General features: G+C 40.8%; 1 protein-coding gene across 1 annotated transcript; it reads right to left on the reverse strand.

The window, feature by feature from the left end:
• Window positions 1-350: 350 nt before the first annotated feature.
• LOC124862838 (alpha-2,8-sialyltransferase 8F-like) lies at window positions 351-14,402 on the reverse strand. The gene is made up of 7 exons (XM_047357002.1): window positions 13,753-14,402; window positions 11,856-11,930; window positions 11,670-11,744; window positions 11,049-11,193; window positions 1,680-1,792; window positions 1,498-1,590; window positions 351-1,422 (listed from the first exon to the last, which is right to left on the reverse strand). The coding sequence occupies exons 1-7, from the start codon at window positions 13,848-13,850 to the stop codon at window positions 945-947; spliced, it is 1,077 nt and encodes a 358-aa protein (XP_047212958.1). The 5' UTR covers window positions 13,851-14,402; the 3' UTR covers window positions 351-944.
• Window positions 14,403-15,312: the final 910 nt, after the last annotated feature.

Here is a 15,312-nt window from a genome sequence, read left to right on the forward strand (position 1 = left end):
ATAAAGATATAAAATTCAAATTTTTTGTGAAGAATCAACAACAAGTGGGACACTATTGTGAAGTGGCATAAAATGTATTGGATGTGTCAAACTTTTTTAACAAATAAAAAACTGAAAATATTATTCGGCCCCTTTACTTTCAGTGCAGCAAACATACAAAATTATTCTGTTCTATCCAGACTGGTGCTGACAATGCAGCAATACATATTTCCCACCACAAAGTGGCAGTATAATATTTTTTCAAGGCTGGTAACTTCAATAGAAAACTTAACAGAACAGACAAAGTGTTCCCAAATGCACCTAAGATCTGTTAGTGGTGTTGTGATGTCAGTGAAGATTAGTGCAACATGTATTTTTATCAGGATGCCTTTATTTAAGTCAACAAAGGTCCCATCACTCATCCAAAGTCTGTCAGAGCGAAGAAAACGTTCAGTATTAGCACATTCATGTGATTTAAGCAGGTATATTTCCCTCTAAACAAAACTTTCAAAGTGGTGAAATATGTTAAAACTTTTACATTCAGTTTGCTGGTGTTCGTTTTAGTCACAAAAGTCTTCTAAAGGAGGTATTTGGTTTCCTTTAACTCACATCCACCCAGACCTAAAATTACAATAACATAAGAACATAAGATACTAATGGAAAATGGCCTCACAAGGGCACACATGTTACATCACAACTCCCACCTGACTTCAGCTAGAACAAAACACAATAAATAAAGTTGGAGAAAAAAATTTAACCTCATTTACAGGCTGCTCCTTGACTTCTTATGGTTGCATTTCAATCAGAGTACAAGTTTGTAGCTGCTGATAGATTTGCTGAATTGTGGGGTTATGCTCGGTCTATTCCATACAGTCCACTTATTTAAAATAAGATTATAAATGTCTTAAAGATGGGTTTCATCCTGAAGCAACAGAGAAGGCACTTTGCTATTTTTCCTAAAGGCTCTAGTTTGCCCCTGCTTTGCATTCTCCCAGGTGTAATTTGAGCACGCCCTGTGTGTGCAAACGCAACAAGTGGTTAAACTCATCTGGCATGGCGTGGAACTTTGCTTTGGTTTTCCTGTCATCATAATAGTGGTTAGTAAGGGTTTGAAAGCTATGTGGATGAACATCGAAGGGCCAGAATCCATACAGCTGCACGTTGTCACAGAGTTCCAGAGCTAGGCTTGTCATTATGATACCAGTGCTGAGCCGTACTGTTCTTAGGCCCTGAGAGCGCCAGAAGAGGGCCAGACTCTTGAGGTACCCTGGGTTGAAGAAGATTGGTCTGATGGGGCTTTCAAAGTCCTCCAGTGTGTAAAAAGCCCGTAGAGACACAGGAGTGTTGTGGGCAAAGGAGAAGGCAGGAAGAAGCAACAAAGAGTGGCTATAGCTGCGCAGACTCTCCACAAACATACGTCGACGTCCCATGAGACCCCCAAACCTACAAACATAAAGATGGTCTGATGAAAAAGGTACAAACTAAAGTAATATTATTTAAGGTGGGAAAAGTACTCACTTTTCCAAAAGGATGCTTGGGTTTGCTGTCACAAGGTCTGTCTTGATGCCCACATGTTTCTCATACCCATTAGACAAAGGAGGTAGATTGCACCTGATGAATTAACACGAGCACAGTTAGTAGTGGAGGATATTTCCAAATGTGGAGTTTTATAATGTGAAAAACCTGGAAAAAGTTCTCACCTGATAACAAACTCAGCTGAGTCAATCATTTTACCACAGCTGCTGTTTGCCAGAATCCCACCATTCCCAACAACAGCACATGTGTGCCATGTTTTATTTGGGAAAGGATGCCCCTGGAATCATCACAACACAAAGTATGAATTATCCAAGATGAATCCAAGATTAATGCGAGTTAATGTCATCAAAGTTTATGTACATGTAAACGTAGACAGACAAATACTTTTGGCAATATAGTGTATTTCAAACCTTTATTCAATTTTGGGTTTTTATTAACCATAAGCCATAATCTTAAAAATTACAAAAATTAAGGCTTGAAATATTTCACTCTAGGTGAAATGAATCTATATAACATATGAGTTTAACTTTCTGGAATGACTGACAAAAAATATTAAACTTTTTCACAATATTCTAAACTTGTTTTAGCTATACTTCTATATACAGGTCCTTCTCAAAATATTAGCATATTGTGATAAAGTTCATTATTTTCCATAATGTCATGATGAAAATTTAACATTCATATATTTTAGATTCATTGCACACTAACTGAAATATTTCAGGTCCTTTATTGTCTTAATACGGATGATTTTGGCATACAGCTCATGAAAACCCAAAATTCCTATCTCACAAAATTAGCATATTTCATCTGACCAATAAAAGAAAAGTGTTTTTAATACAAAAAACGTCAACCTTCAAATAATCATGTACAGTTATGCACTCAATACTTGGTCGGGAATCCTTTGGCAGAAATGACTGCTTCAATGCGGCGTGGCATGGAGGCAATCAGCCTGTGGCACTGATGAGGTCTTATGGAGGCCCAGGATGCTTCGATAGCGGCATTTAGCTCATCCAGAGTGTTGGGTCTTGAGTGTCTCAACGTTCTCTTCACAATATCCCACAGATTCTCTATGGGGTTCAGGTCAGGAGAGTTGGCAGGCCAATTGAGCACAGTGATACCATGGTCAGTAAACCATTTACCAGTGGTTTTGGCACTGTGAGCAGGTGCCACGTCGTGCTGAAAAATGAAATCTTCATCTCCATAAAGCTTTTCAGCAGATGGAAGCATGAAGTGCTCCAAAATCTCCTGATAGCTAGCTGCATTGACCCTGCCCTTGATAAAACACAGTGGACCAACACCAGCAGCTGACACGGCACCCCAGACCATCACTGACTGTGGGTACTTGACACTGGACTTCTGGCATTTTGGCATTTCCTTCTCCCCAGTCTTCCTCCAGACTCTGGCACCTTGATTTCCGAATGACATGCAGAATTTGCTTTCATCCGAAAAAAGTACTTTGGACCACTGAGCAACAGTCCAGTGCTGCTTCTCTGTAGCCCAGGTCTGGGGAATGCGGCACCTGTAGCCCATTTCCTGCACACGCCTGTGCACGGTGGCTCTGGATGTTTCTACTCCAGACTCAGTCCACTGCTTCCGCAGGTCCCCCAAGGTCTGGAATCGGCCCTTCTCCACAATCTTCCTCAGGGTCCGGTCCCCTCTTCTCATTGTGCAGCGTTTTCTGCCACACTTTTTCCTTCCGACAGACTTCCCACTGAGGTGCCTTGATACAGCACTCTGGGAACAGCCTATTCGTTCAGAAATTTCTTTCTGTGTCTTACCCTCTTGCTTGAGGGTGTCAATAGTGGCCTTCTGGACAGCAGTCAGGTCGGCAGTCTTACCCATGATTGGGGTTTTGAGTGATGAACCAGGCTGGGAGTTTTAAAGGCCTCAGGAATCTTTTGCAGGTGTTTAGAGTTAACTCGTTGATTCAGATGATTAGGTTCATAGCTTGTTTAGAGACCCTTTTAATGATATGCTAATTTTGTGAGATAGGAATTTTGGGTTTTCATGAGCTGTATGCCAAAATCATCCGTATTAAGACAATAAAAGACCTGAAATATTTCAGTTAGTGTGCAATGAATCTAAAATATATGAATGTTAAATTTTCATCATGACATTATGGAAAATAATGAACTTTATCACAATATGCTAATTTTTTGAGAAGGACCTGTAATATTACTTAAGGATTAAAAACATTTCAACTTTTCCCCCGTACCTCAACGTTTTTCGTGTTCCTCCTAGGGGGGTTGGGGATTTCCCACTTCTTTTTGTTATTCAAATTCAAAATTCAAAAATACTTTATTAATCCCAAAGGGAAATTAAATGTTGTTATAGCTCATATTATGAAGGTTTCCTCAAAGAGCCGTTGTAGATGCTGATGGCTGTGGGCAGGAAGGATCTCCTGTAGCGCTCCGTCTTACAGCAGATCTGAAGAAGCCTCTGACTGAAGACACTCTGTTGTTGTAAGACAGTCTCATGAAGAGGATGCTCAGGGTTCTCCATAATGTTCTTCATTTTATGAAGAATCCGTCTTTCCACAATGATCTCCAGAGGTTCCAGAGGAGTCCCCAGAACAGAGCCAGCTTTTTTTATCAGCTTGTTGAGCTTTTTTAAGTCCCTGGCTCTGATGCTGCTTCCCCAGCAGAAGATGGTAGAAGAGATCACACTCTCCACAACAGACTTATAGAAGATATGCAACATCTTGCTGCAAACACCAAAGGACCTAAGCTTCCTCAAGAAGTACAGTCTGCTCTGTCCCTTCTTGTAGATGGCTTCACAGTTGCATCTCCACTCTAGTCTGTTGTCCAGGTGAACACCGAGGTATTTATACTCCTCCACCACCTCCACTTCTTCTCCCATGATAGAAATAGTTTTTGACTTATTCCTGTTTCTCTTAAAATCTACAATCATCTCCTTTGTTTTAGTCACGTTCAAAATTAGATGATTGTTTCCACACCATGCCACAAAGCGGTCCACCACCTTCCTGTACTCAGCTTCTTGTCCATCTCTGATCCACCCCACGACTGCAGAATCATCCGAGTATTTCTGCAGATGACAGGAGTCTGTCTTGTACTGGAAGTCTGAGGTGTACAGAGTGAAGAGGAATGGTGAGAGTACAGTCCCCTGTGGTGCTCCTGTGCTGCTGACTACCTGGTTAGACAACCCTTCAGTCTCACAAACTGTGGTCTGTTTGTCAGGTAGTCTTTAATCCAGGAGATTGTTGAGGCCTCCACCTGAGTCTTCTGGAGTTTCTGACAAAGCAAATCAGGTTGGATTGTATTAAATGCACTGGAGAAATCAAAGAACATGATCCTCACAGTGCTACTGGCTTTGTACAGATGACAGTGGGTTTGTTGAAGCAGGTGTATGATGGCATCTTCAACTCCAACTCCACAGCGATAAGCAAACTGAAGGGGGTCCTGATGGTTTACTGTTTGCTTACTCAGGTGGGCCAGCAGGAGTCTCTCTAGGACCTTCATGATGTGAGATGTCAGGGGAACAGGTCTATAGTCATTGAGGACTGATGGGTGAGTTTTCTTTGGTACCGGAACAAGACAGGAGGTCTTCCACAACACCGGAACCTTCTTCTGGGCCAGGCTAAGGTTGAAGAGGTGCTGCAGAATCCCACAGAGCTGCTCTGCACAGCCCTTCAGGACTCTAGGGCTGACATGATCTGGACCTGCAGCCTTATTCCGATTCAGTCTCTCCAGTTGTCTCTTCACCTGACTTCTTGAGACACACAGGTGGAAGGGGGAAGCAAAGGAAGCATCAGCATCTTCTGATATGGTTGAAGGCAAACATGTAGAAGCAGAAGGGTCTAGGGCTGAGGTGGAAGATAAAAAATGTGAAGTGTTACTGGACAGCTGTGGGTCCTGTGGGTCAAAGGAAGATGGAATGTCTGTTTGGCTGTGAGCAGGAGAGGAGGATGTGAAGATGGTTTCTGAACTGAACCTATTGAAGAATGTGTTCAGTTCATTGGCTCTGTCCAGACCTCCATCGGTCTGTTCGTCCTTCTGCTTGAAGCCTGTGATCTTGTTCATCCCTGTCCACACATCTCTGATATTGTTTTGCTGGAGCTTGCTCTCCAGCTTCTTCTTGTACACCTCCTTGCTGTCTCTTATCTTGACTTTAAGTTGCCTCTGTATAATCCTCAATAATTCTCTGTCTCCCTCTCTGAAGGCTCTTTTTTTCTTGTTAAGCAGGTGCTTCAGGTCACTGGTGATCCAATGTTTGTTATTGGGGAAGCATCTCACGGTTCTGGTGGGGATGATGTTATCCACACAGAAGTTTATATAGTCGGTTTCACACTCAGTCATGGCATTGATGTCATCTCCATGTGGCTGGCACAGTGCATCCCAGTCTGTAGCCTCAAAGCAACCTTGCAGAGCTTCTTCAGCTTCTTGTGACCATTTTCTCACAGTCCTCTTTATTACAGGTTGCCTCTGAACAAGGGGCTTATATTTCGAGCAGAGAAAAACAAGATTGTGATCTGATTTGCCTAGAGGAGGTCTTGCTGTAGAGATGTATGAGTCCTTGACATTTGCATAAAACAAATCCAATGTTTTGTTTTCTCTGGTAGAGCACCTGACAAATTGTTGAAACGTTGGAAGTGTAGCAGAGAGTGAAGCATGGTTCAAATCACCAGAAATTGCCACAAAAGCATTGGGGTTTTGTGTCTGTAGCTTAGCAACAACTGAGCTGATGGCATCACATGCAGTGTCAGCAACAGCGGAAGGTGGAACGTAAACTGTTGCCAAAATAACACTGGTGAACTCTGGGTAAATAATATGGACGAAAACTTACTGCCAACAGTTCAATATCTGGACTGCAGAGATGACACTTCACAGTAACATGTCCTGGATTACACCATCTGTTGTTCACAAGTACTGCCAGTCCACCTCCTTTACATTTGCTGCTCCTCTTTAAATCTCTGTTTGCTCGTATGGTTAAAAAGCCCGGCAGAGAGACGCTGGAGTCGGGGATATGATCCTGCAGCCATATCTCAGTAAAACACATGATACTGAATGCCCGGTACTCTGGCTGGGTCCTTTGTACGGCTTGGAGTTCATCCAACTTGTTTCCCAACGATCTCACATTGCCCATCAAAATCGACGGAAGAGATGGTTTGAACTTCCTCCTTCTCTCTCTTCTCTTAGCTCCTGCTCTGCATCCACGGCGTCTCCTTTTCAACTCATCAGGGATTTGGGGTTGTAGCTGAAGTATTATTTGAGCTTTTGAGATATTAATCAGCTGCTCCCGGTTGTAAGAAACAACCCCGTTGCCATGGCAATGCATCATAACAAATGTCCAAAAATAGAAAGTATTAAGAAAAATCCTCCAAGCTGCACAGCATCCGACACTGGAGTGGACAGTCATCCAAAAAAAAATCAACTGTATCCACCACAAGAGGAATAGTTCCCAAAAAAGAATAAATCAGAATCAAAAGTAACAGAGCTACTCCAACCTGCTGCCACCTTGAGCGGCGCAATTCTAGAAATTATGCGTTTAGAGTGGTAGTGCCATTTGGTCTTTTAAATTGAGCCTACAAAATTTTACCTCTGACCTCTGGGTCAGTTTTTCCCATCACCAGGCCCCAATCCTGCTTTTATCTGAACCTTCTTCCATTTTTGTCAGGAAGCAACCAATTACATACCAGTCTGTGCATTGATTTAATGTAGAGTGTAATTTTATATGTATAATATTCTCTGCAGACTTTATATGACAACTTATTTCCTTTAACTGTGGTCCTGATCCCTGATCTTATGAGCCCCGATTAAACCAAAATAACAATGTCTGATCTCCTACTGGTAGATATGATCTCTCTTTACATAAATACATTTCCTTATGCTAAACTAGGAGTAGATCATAGATTATTTCTTTAAATCAGTGGTTTTCAAAGCAGGTAAAAAACACGTCCCTAAGGTGGATGTGAATTGATGCATGACTGGCACGTTCCCAGAAAAGATGAGCCATTATATACTAGAAAATGTTGGTTGCAAAACAATCAAAACTGCAAAGGTTTGAAATGGTGAAGACCCAAAAAGACCAGCATCCCATATTTACTTACATATGTCAGGATTCATTCGTTGGATATATGGTCTGGTTTTGTTTACAGTGATGTGAAAAAGTAGCTGCCTGCTTGTAGATTTCTTCTGCTTTTTCTTTTTTATCACACTGTTAATATCAGTCAATAAAACTGCAAGGTTTGATCACTGCATTTATTAAGTGAAAAAACGTATCCCAACCCAACCGGCGTCATGTAAAATTAATTACCCCCTAAACCTAGTAATTGGGTATGCCATACTGGGTGGTAATAATTGCTGTCTATCATTAGTGATATATTTGTGATTGTCTTTCACATCACTGTGGAGGAATATTGGCCAACTCTTGTTGCAGAATGTTTTAATTGAGTGACATTGGATGGTTTTTGTGTCATGATCTGTAGATGTTTGGGTTTTGACCTTTCCCTTTTTGTTTTTTATGTTCTTTTGGTCCTGCCCTATTCGGTTAATTTTGCTGTGCTCATTATTGTTAGTAAGTTGTTACCTTTATTTATGTGTCCTGTTGTTTTTACATTTGGATTTATTTCTCTTAGATCTCTCTTTATTTTCCACTGTAGCTTAATGGTTTCTTTATGTCTCAGTTCAGCTCCATTTGTGTTAATTTGTCTCTTCCCCTTGTTGGGAGTTATGGTTATTGATTGATTAATCTTGATCAATAATTATAATTAAAAATCATAATTTGACAAAATCAATTCTTAACCAAAATCCTCATTTATGAATCGAGACCAGAGATGTTTCTGGTGTTGTAATTGTGGCTCAACGCCTTTGACAATTACAACCGTTAAATACTCCGCAGTAATTAATAACTATTACCGGAGATGTCACTGTTTAATCGACCGTTTCTGCCGAAACGTGTGGAACTTTAACCTTATCTTGACTGACAAATAACTCTTGCACAAAATAAACACAGAACGCCTTCTGTTATCATCTACGTGAATATTTATTAAATCACCTACTCAACATGCAAAGTTCTACATAAAAGGGGTAAATTATCTAACTAAGCAAAATAAAGAAAACAGCAGTGGGTGTGTATTGAATCAACCAGCAGTTATGGCAAAAATGAGAATATGACAAAGGGGTGTGGGGTTGAGTGGAGGGTGGGAGGCGCAGCTCCAACTGTAACTCAGTTATTCTGACTCATAAAACCTCCCCCAACTCCTGAGCAGACAAAGAGTTATAAAACTTTTGGCGGCAAGCTAGCAAGCAGTGAGGTTGAAGACCAAGAAAATGGGGAATTTCACCATGAGGTTATTTTAGCAATCCAGTCTCACAGCGCACCTGCGCTGACTCTCAGGTGGTAAATACCCCACAAAACACGCACAGAGCGCAGTGGCTTCCAGATGTCACACAGCACATCAAAGTTTCAATAACAAGGTTACATGCACATATCATTCAGAACACATTAGACTCTAACTGCACTAAAAATCTCCTCTACCCTGCCCGGCTATTCCTAATAAAGAAATGAAAAGATTAAAACAAAGGATGGGTTTTACTTGGTGAAGTTTCCTTCTAGGGCAGCGAGTGAGAGGGAAAAAGGGGGGTGAAGCGTGGCTGCGCGTCCGCAGTTAAACTCCAAGAAAGCGGTCAGTCTTCGTCCTTTGGCCTCCTTGGCGAAAAGGGAAAAACGTGATCTGACCGTCAAAGTTGACTTAGGATGAAACACGGTGGCGGTTCGTCCCTCGAACTCTGTGTTTTTAGTTAAGTGTTAAACTCACGTCTTCGATCGGCAAAGTGAAATTTCTGGCCTTCTTAGTCCAGAAACCTCAGTTATGAATTGTTCGTTGGCCAATGAGAGAGAATAAATTAAATCCACTCGGGACTCTTCTCCAGGTGATGCTTCAGATGTTGGGGATCGGGTCACGATCTCCAGCTGAATGCGGGGTGTTCAAAATGGGTGCCTCCATATATAGCGCCCTGTGACGTCAGACATGGGGCATCCCGTCATATTAGTCGCAATGTCCTGGATACAAAATGGCCAAAAACGCCAGGAGGCCTGGTGGCATCCAGCAACGTGCAAATAGTCCAATATTTAGCAAACAAGTGGTCCAACACCTTCAGATTCCCTGCTTTCCTTCTGTCACAGCTGATACACATCTTCTCCGATTGCTCTTTTGGCTGGCTTGTCATTTCTCCTCCGCTGCCTCAGTATTTAAGCTCCTGATTTCTCTCTGTTCATCGCTGGATTCCTCTGTTGACGGTTTGTTAGTCTGCTATGATTGCTCCCATTACCCAGTTTATTATTCTTCCTGTGACTGCCTTGAAAGTTTACCGCCTTATTTTTTGTTCATTAAAACTTAATTTTTCCACAGCCACACTCCTTCTTTCACCACACCATGACATTTTGAGCAAGAACGTAAGGCCTCAGCATCTCAGACAGATTTAGGTCTAGACTTTGGCCAGGCTATTCGAACAAAAAAAATAAATAAATAAAATAAAAACGTTTATGTAATCATTTTGAGTCAGTCAGAGGTGAAATGCTGGTGTGCTTTGGATCATTGTCTTGCTGCATAACCCAATCGTGCTTAAGTTAAAGGTTACAATGGGATGGCCAGACATTATCCTTCAGAATTTTCTGGTAGAGAGAAGAATTCATGGTTTCACCAATTGAAGGAAGTCAACCAGGTCGTAAAGCAGTAAAGCACTCAGAACACAAAACCTAAAATACCATGTTAGACTGGTAACATTTTAGTTTTCCATCATATGCAAGAGGACGCATACCTTTTAAAAAGATGCATTTTAGTCTTTTCTGTCCACAGAATATTTTTTAAAAAGCCTCAGCATCATGAAAATGTTTTCTTGTCAAAGGTGAGAGGGGCCTTTGTGTTATTTTTAGCCTTGGAATTCTCCCATGGATGGCATTTTCCCAGTCTCTTTCATACTGTTGAATAATAAACACTGACCTTAACAGAGGCAAGTGGGGTCCGAACTGCTTTATAATTTTTTTCTTGTTCATTTTGTTTTTTCGTTACCTTCAGGATGAGTTGTTATGTGCTTCTAGGGTAATTTTAGTAGTCCAGTCACTCCTATGAACTGTTGCATGGCTCTTGTTGTTCACCGGAGTCCAAAAGCACTGGAAAAACCTTTGTAAGCCTTTGTAAGCTTCTCATCTGTTCTGAAATTTCCTAAGATCAGTCCATAATGTAATGCTTTTTGTAATGCTTTGGACAACTTATTTTGTCAGATAGATTTTATGTTTTATTGATTCTACAGGTCCGGTAATTATCTGACCTGGGTGTGGCTATTTAAACTGAACTCCATTTTTGCTTTAATATATGAAACCCTCTGAAACACAGCGTTTTTTATTTACTCAGATTATGTTGTTCTGATATCAAAATTTGTTTGATGACACAAAAGCAAAAACAGAACTGCCTATTACTCTAATACAGGCAGGGGATATAAGACAGTGGTACAACATTCAACCGCAGATTACTACAGTTATCTGGTTTCAAATGGAAATAGAAAATTACCTACTTTATAAAAGGTGCTGAAAATCTCCAGGTTCACCTGAAGCGTTCTCTTCCTGTCTCCATCATAAACAAGCTTTGTTCCCACTGGAGTGTTCGTCTGGGTAATGGTGGCCTTCTCAAAACCATGGCACTTGGTGCTCAGCTGCGACCTGGGGAGCCACAAGTACTCTGATGACTCTCACAGTGAAGTTAACAACATAAGATTTCCCATTTCACTTAAAATATACCTAGACTGACACACTTATTTAGGTTTTAAATCTGGTAGATAGATCAAGTAATAGATAAAGCTGTCAGTAGTAATTTAATGAAAATAATGTGTTACATTACAATAAAGGGAAGTTGAAAAGTTATATTTACATAATGCAGTCTAGTTCCTCTTTCTTAATCCTTGTTTCTATTCTGCTCTCCTTCCTGGTCTGTGGTTAGGCATCCTCTTATCAATGAAAGGCAAGTCTGGTCATCAATTATGTCTTTAACGTATTTTAAGGTCAAATTTCACAGACTGATTATAGGCTGTCTCCATAAAAATACCAAAAATATAAAACTGCTCCTTTAGTTTCATTATTCTGACTCGAACAGAGTAAAAGATGCAGATTCAGCGCTTTTAGGCCGTTTAACATCTTACCTGAACGTTTGGTAATTCGCCTCTTGTTTCTTCCAGGCTCCTGAGTAGAGCTCTAACACTTTATTTATATTCTCCCTGTCATAGATAAACACATGCAGATACACTGTGATGTTTGTCATCTCAGTATTCCTGTTATGACTTCTTTTGATTGTGGTATAAACAAGACTGCATCAGTTTTTTTCTCACCTGCAGTCTTTGCATGAAGCAGAGGATTTAGGAGCACTATTCTTTTGAGGATGTGATCGTTGAGGTTGCACATTACTGTGGAAAATATAAGCTTGCATAAGACAAGAGCTTAATCATTGCAGATCTGTTGTTTGCATGTGATCAAACATGTGCAGGTCTTAATGAATAAACCCTTAAACATTTACTGCCTCGCGAAAGTCTTCATACTCCTTGAACTCTTACATTTTGTCACATCACAACCAGACACTTAACTGTATTCCATGTGACAGGTCCACCGAAAGTAGCGTGAAATTGCTAAGCAAAGTAAAAGGACAAATGGTATCACCACTGAACAGCGCTGTGCATTTTTATCAAGCCCCTTTTACTCTGGAAGAATGTTCCTTTAAAGAAATCCAGCACCATTAATGGCCTGAGAATTCAGCTAATATGTAAATATGGTCCACTTGTGTGTTACTGAATCTCAGTATAAATCCAGCTGTTCTGTGAAGTCCTCAGATGCCTGTTAGAAAACATAAATGAATAAACACAATCATGAAAACCAAGAAACCCTGTAGACAGATCAGGGATGAAGTTGTGGAGAATTATGAATATTTAGGTTAAAAAACAATATGCCAAGCTGTAAACATCTGACAGGGCACTGTTCAATAAATCATGTGTGGAAAGAGTATGCTACCATATTCTACTACAAACCTACCAAGACCTGTGACCCACCTAAACTGACGGGCCAGGCAAGGGAAGCAATAATCAGAGAAGCTGCCAAGAAATTCATGGAAACTTATGGAGGAACTGCAGAGACCCACAGCTTGCATGGGTGAATTGGTAGACACCTCAACTATTAGTCCCGCACCCCACAAATCTGGCCTTTATCCAGACTGGCAAAACAAAACCTGTTGTTGGTTTCGTTTTGTCTAAGAAACAGGGGCAGGTCTTTTTAAGCTCCTTCCAGCAAGAGCAGCGCTAAATATACAGCCATAGCTACAATGGAATGGTTTTTATCAAAGTATATTCATGTGTTCGAAGGGCCCTGTCAAAGTCCATGTACTCTGATGGAGTTTAAGCTCTTTTGCATGGAAGTATGGGCAAAAATTTCAAACTCGTACTCTGCAAAAAATACTTCCGCAAAACTATTTCTACAAAGTTTTATTTCAGGAACCATTAACACAGACACACCACACTACTCTGCTTAGGTTGATCACATAAAAAAGGACTAAAATACATTGAAGTCTGTGGTTTCAATCTGAAGAAGGTTCAAGGGATATGCTTTTGCATGTACACGTATACGTTAGCAGCCAGTCTGCAAACTGTGATGCAAGCACCGCTGCCATTTAGTCATCTCTCAGCTGGAGACTTGCTTTGGTCTATGGTATGAGTGTCTTGTGTTCTCATGGCTTCCTCTTCCTGTTTTCAAGTCTACTCACTTGATGACCTGATTTTAGATTAGATTGTATTTCAAATGTGCAAGTTGAATCTGTTGCATGAATTGGAGTTTGTTTTTATTGTTCGAGATTTTAAATTAAGTTGTTGATTCCTGTTCTTATTTGTTGCAGGAAAAACATTTTGGCAAAATGTTGAGAAATATTTATGATTATCAACCAAGCAAACTTTCTTCCTCTCTATTTATAACTTTGGGATTTAGATATTGAAGGATGTCTGCAATTAATGACTTCCCTGTTTTATAGACTAAAAACTAAAAAATTCCTTACGCACGTCAATCATCATGAGATGCATTTGCTTATGCTGGGAACCGTTAATTTTCTTAACACTAACTTACTTCTACTACTACTTCTACTACTATTTCCGTCTTAATAGTCTCTTTGACTCCTGCTGTTAAATCCCAGCAGCATTGCTTTCCCTCTATGATTAACATTCACACCAACCGTGTAAAAGAGGAACTTACTTGTTGTCTAACCTGTACCACATGATGGTTGTCAGAAGGCTCACCAACAGGACAGTGATCATCAAAGAGAGGAAGGTCTTCAAGAACTGTCCCCTCATAACTTCCTCACCCGTTATGCTCCCCTCACCTTCTGTTCCCCCTTTCCATTACAACCTCCACTTTATCTGCTGACTGTCACGGCTGCTATGATTTCAGATTTCCTCCTCCCTTTCGTTTTTGCTTGCTCTGACTAGATACGCAATCTTTTCTTTGTGTCCACCTGTTTTCTAACACTTTGGAACAGACCCTCTCTTTGTCTTCCTGTCTAACTGGTGTGACTGAATTTGCCCCTCAACTGTTAGAGGCATAAGTCAAAGACTGCTCACTGATTTTTTCCTTTCCTCCTGTACCGACATGTCCCCGGTCTTCTCTAGCACTACTTTATCTTTCTCTCCTTCTTTCTGGGTTCAGATCAGTTGAATTGAAACTGATGTTTCGTCCATCCTCTTCATCTGTAAGTCCTTTTCATGTCTTTTTGGTCCAGCCACCGTGTTTTTGTCTTCTGTCCCTTTTTCTTTCCACATTTGCCTAAACAGACAAACTCACACAGCCCTACTTTCCACCACAGTCCCACAGGCAGAGGTCTTTCTATTCTCCACCCCCATGCCAGAGCCTCAGCCTTCTCCCTTTGCTTGCCCCTCCCACCCCCATCTGTGCTCTGCCCACACTTCCTAAGCCCCCTCTCCCTTCTCCTATTTTCACAAAGAGAAGGCAGGGCAGTAACATGAGTTCCCAGTGCTGAATTGGTCCACTGTTGGACTCCTAATGCCTCTAAATCTCACCTATTTACACAAGCCACCTTCATCCAAATGGCAAACTTTCCCAGCTGTATCAGCTCTGCAAAAAACAGGATTTGTTTTGTTTTACTTTGGAAGAGAAAAAAATCCTTTAAGGAAACCTATTTAGTCATTACAGAGTAGATTAACTATCACCTAATTTAACAGTGGCAGAAATAACAGAACCATTAAGCAAAAACTCTAACTTCTTGGTTCTTTTGCTCTCATTCAGAGCTCTGTATTTTCAACAGTGCTAGAAAAAGGAATTAACTCTTGAAGGTGAAGCTGAAGGAGGATCTTGGGAAATTGCTCCCCCATCTGGACTGCATCTGTACCCAGTAATTCTGGCTTTAACAGGATAAACCTTTGCAGTTCTGTGAGCAATAAATGAATCATGCTTCATGCCTGCATCCTGAGTAAGCAAAAATGTGCAAAAGCAGTCTCATCAGCCAACACATAGACAACCCCAAACAGACAAGTATGTGGAAGGTTTTTTAGAGGGTACACAGGGGTTTCTTGGAAAATGTCTTCTGTGTTTTCAGTCTTTATTTAATTCTGATCAAATGTAGTAGTTATGCCTCTCATGTGGGATGTGCACTATCTTTGGATTTTATAAATCTTTAATGGGTATGCAAAATTATAACAGCCATCATTTGCCACTACAAGTCCCTACATTCAAATTTACTGAAACTGAGATCTGAAACAATTTTTTTCTGAAGTGAAGCCAGAACAGTTATTGGGTAAC

The sequence above is a fragment of the Girardinichthys multiradiatus genome, chromosome X (assembly GCF_021462225.1).
Source record: "Girardinichthys multiradiatus isolate DD_20200921_A chromosome X, DD_fGirMul_XY1, whole genome shotgun sequence".
NCBI lineage: Eukaryota > Metazoa > Chordata > Actinopteri > Cyprinodontiformes > Goodeidae > Girardinichthys > Girardinichthys multiradiatus.

What these genes read in the sequence shown, in the direction of transcription:
- LOC124862838 (XM_047357002.1), bottom strand. Translation starts at nt 13,850, where the DNA reads ATGAGGGGACAGTTCTTGAAGACCTTCCTCTCTTTGATGATCACTGTC. An exon ending in TGGTACAGGTTAGACAACAA is followed by an intron (nt 11,931 to 13,752) that starts GTAAGTTCCTCT and finishes TATTTTCCACAG; the next exon opens with TAATGTGCAACCTCAACGAT. An exon ending in GCTTCATGCAAAGACTGCAG is followed by an intron (nt 11,745 to 11,855) that starts GTGAGAAAAAAA and finishes TATCTATGACAG; the next exon opens with GGAGAATATAAATAAAGTGT.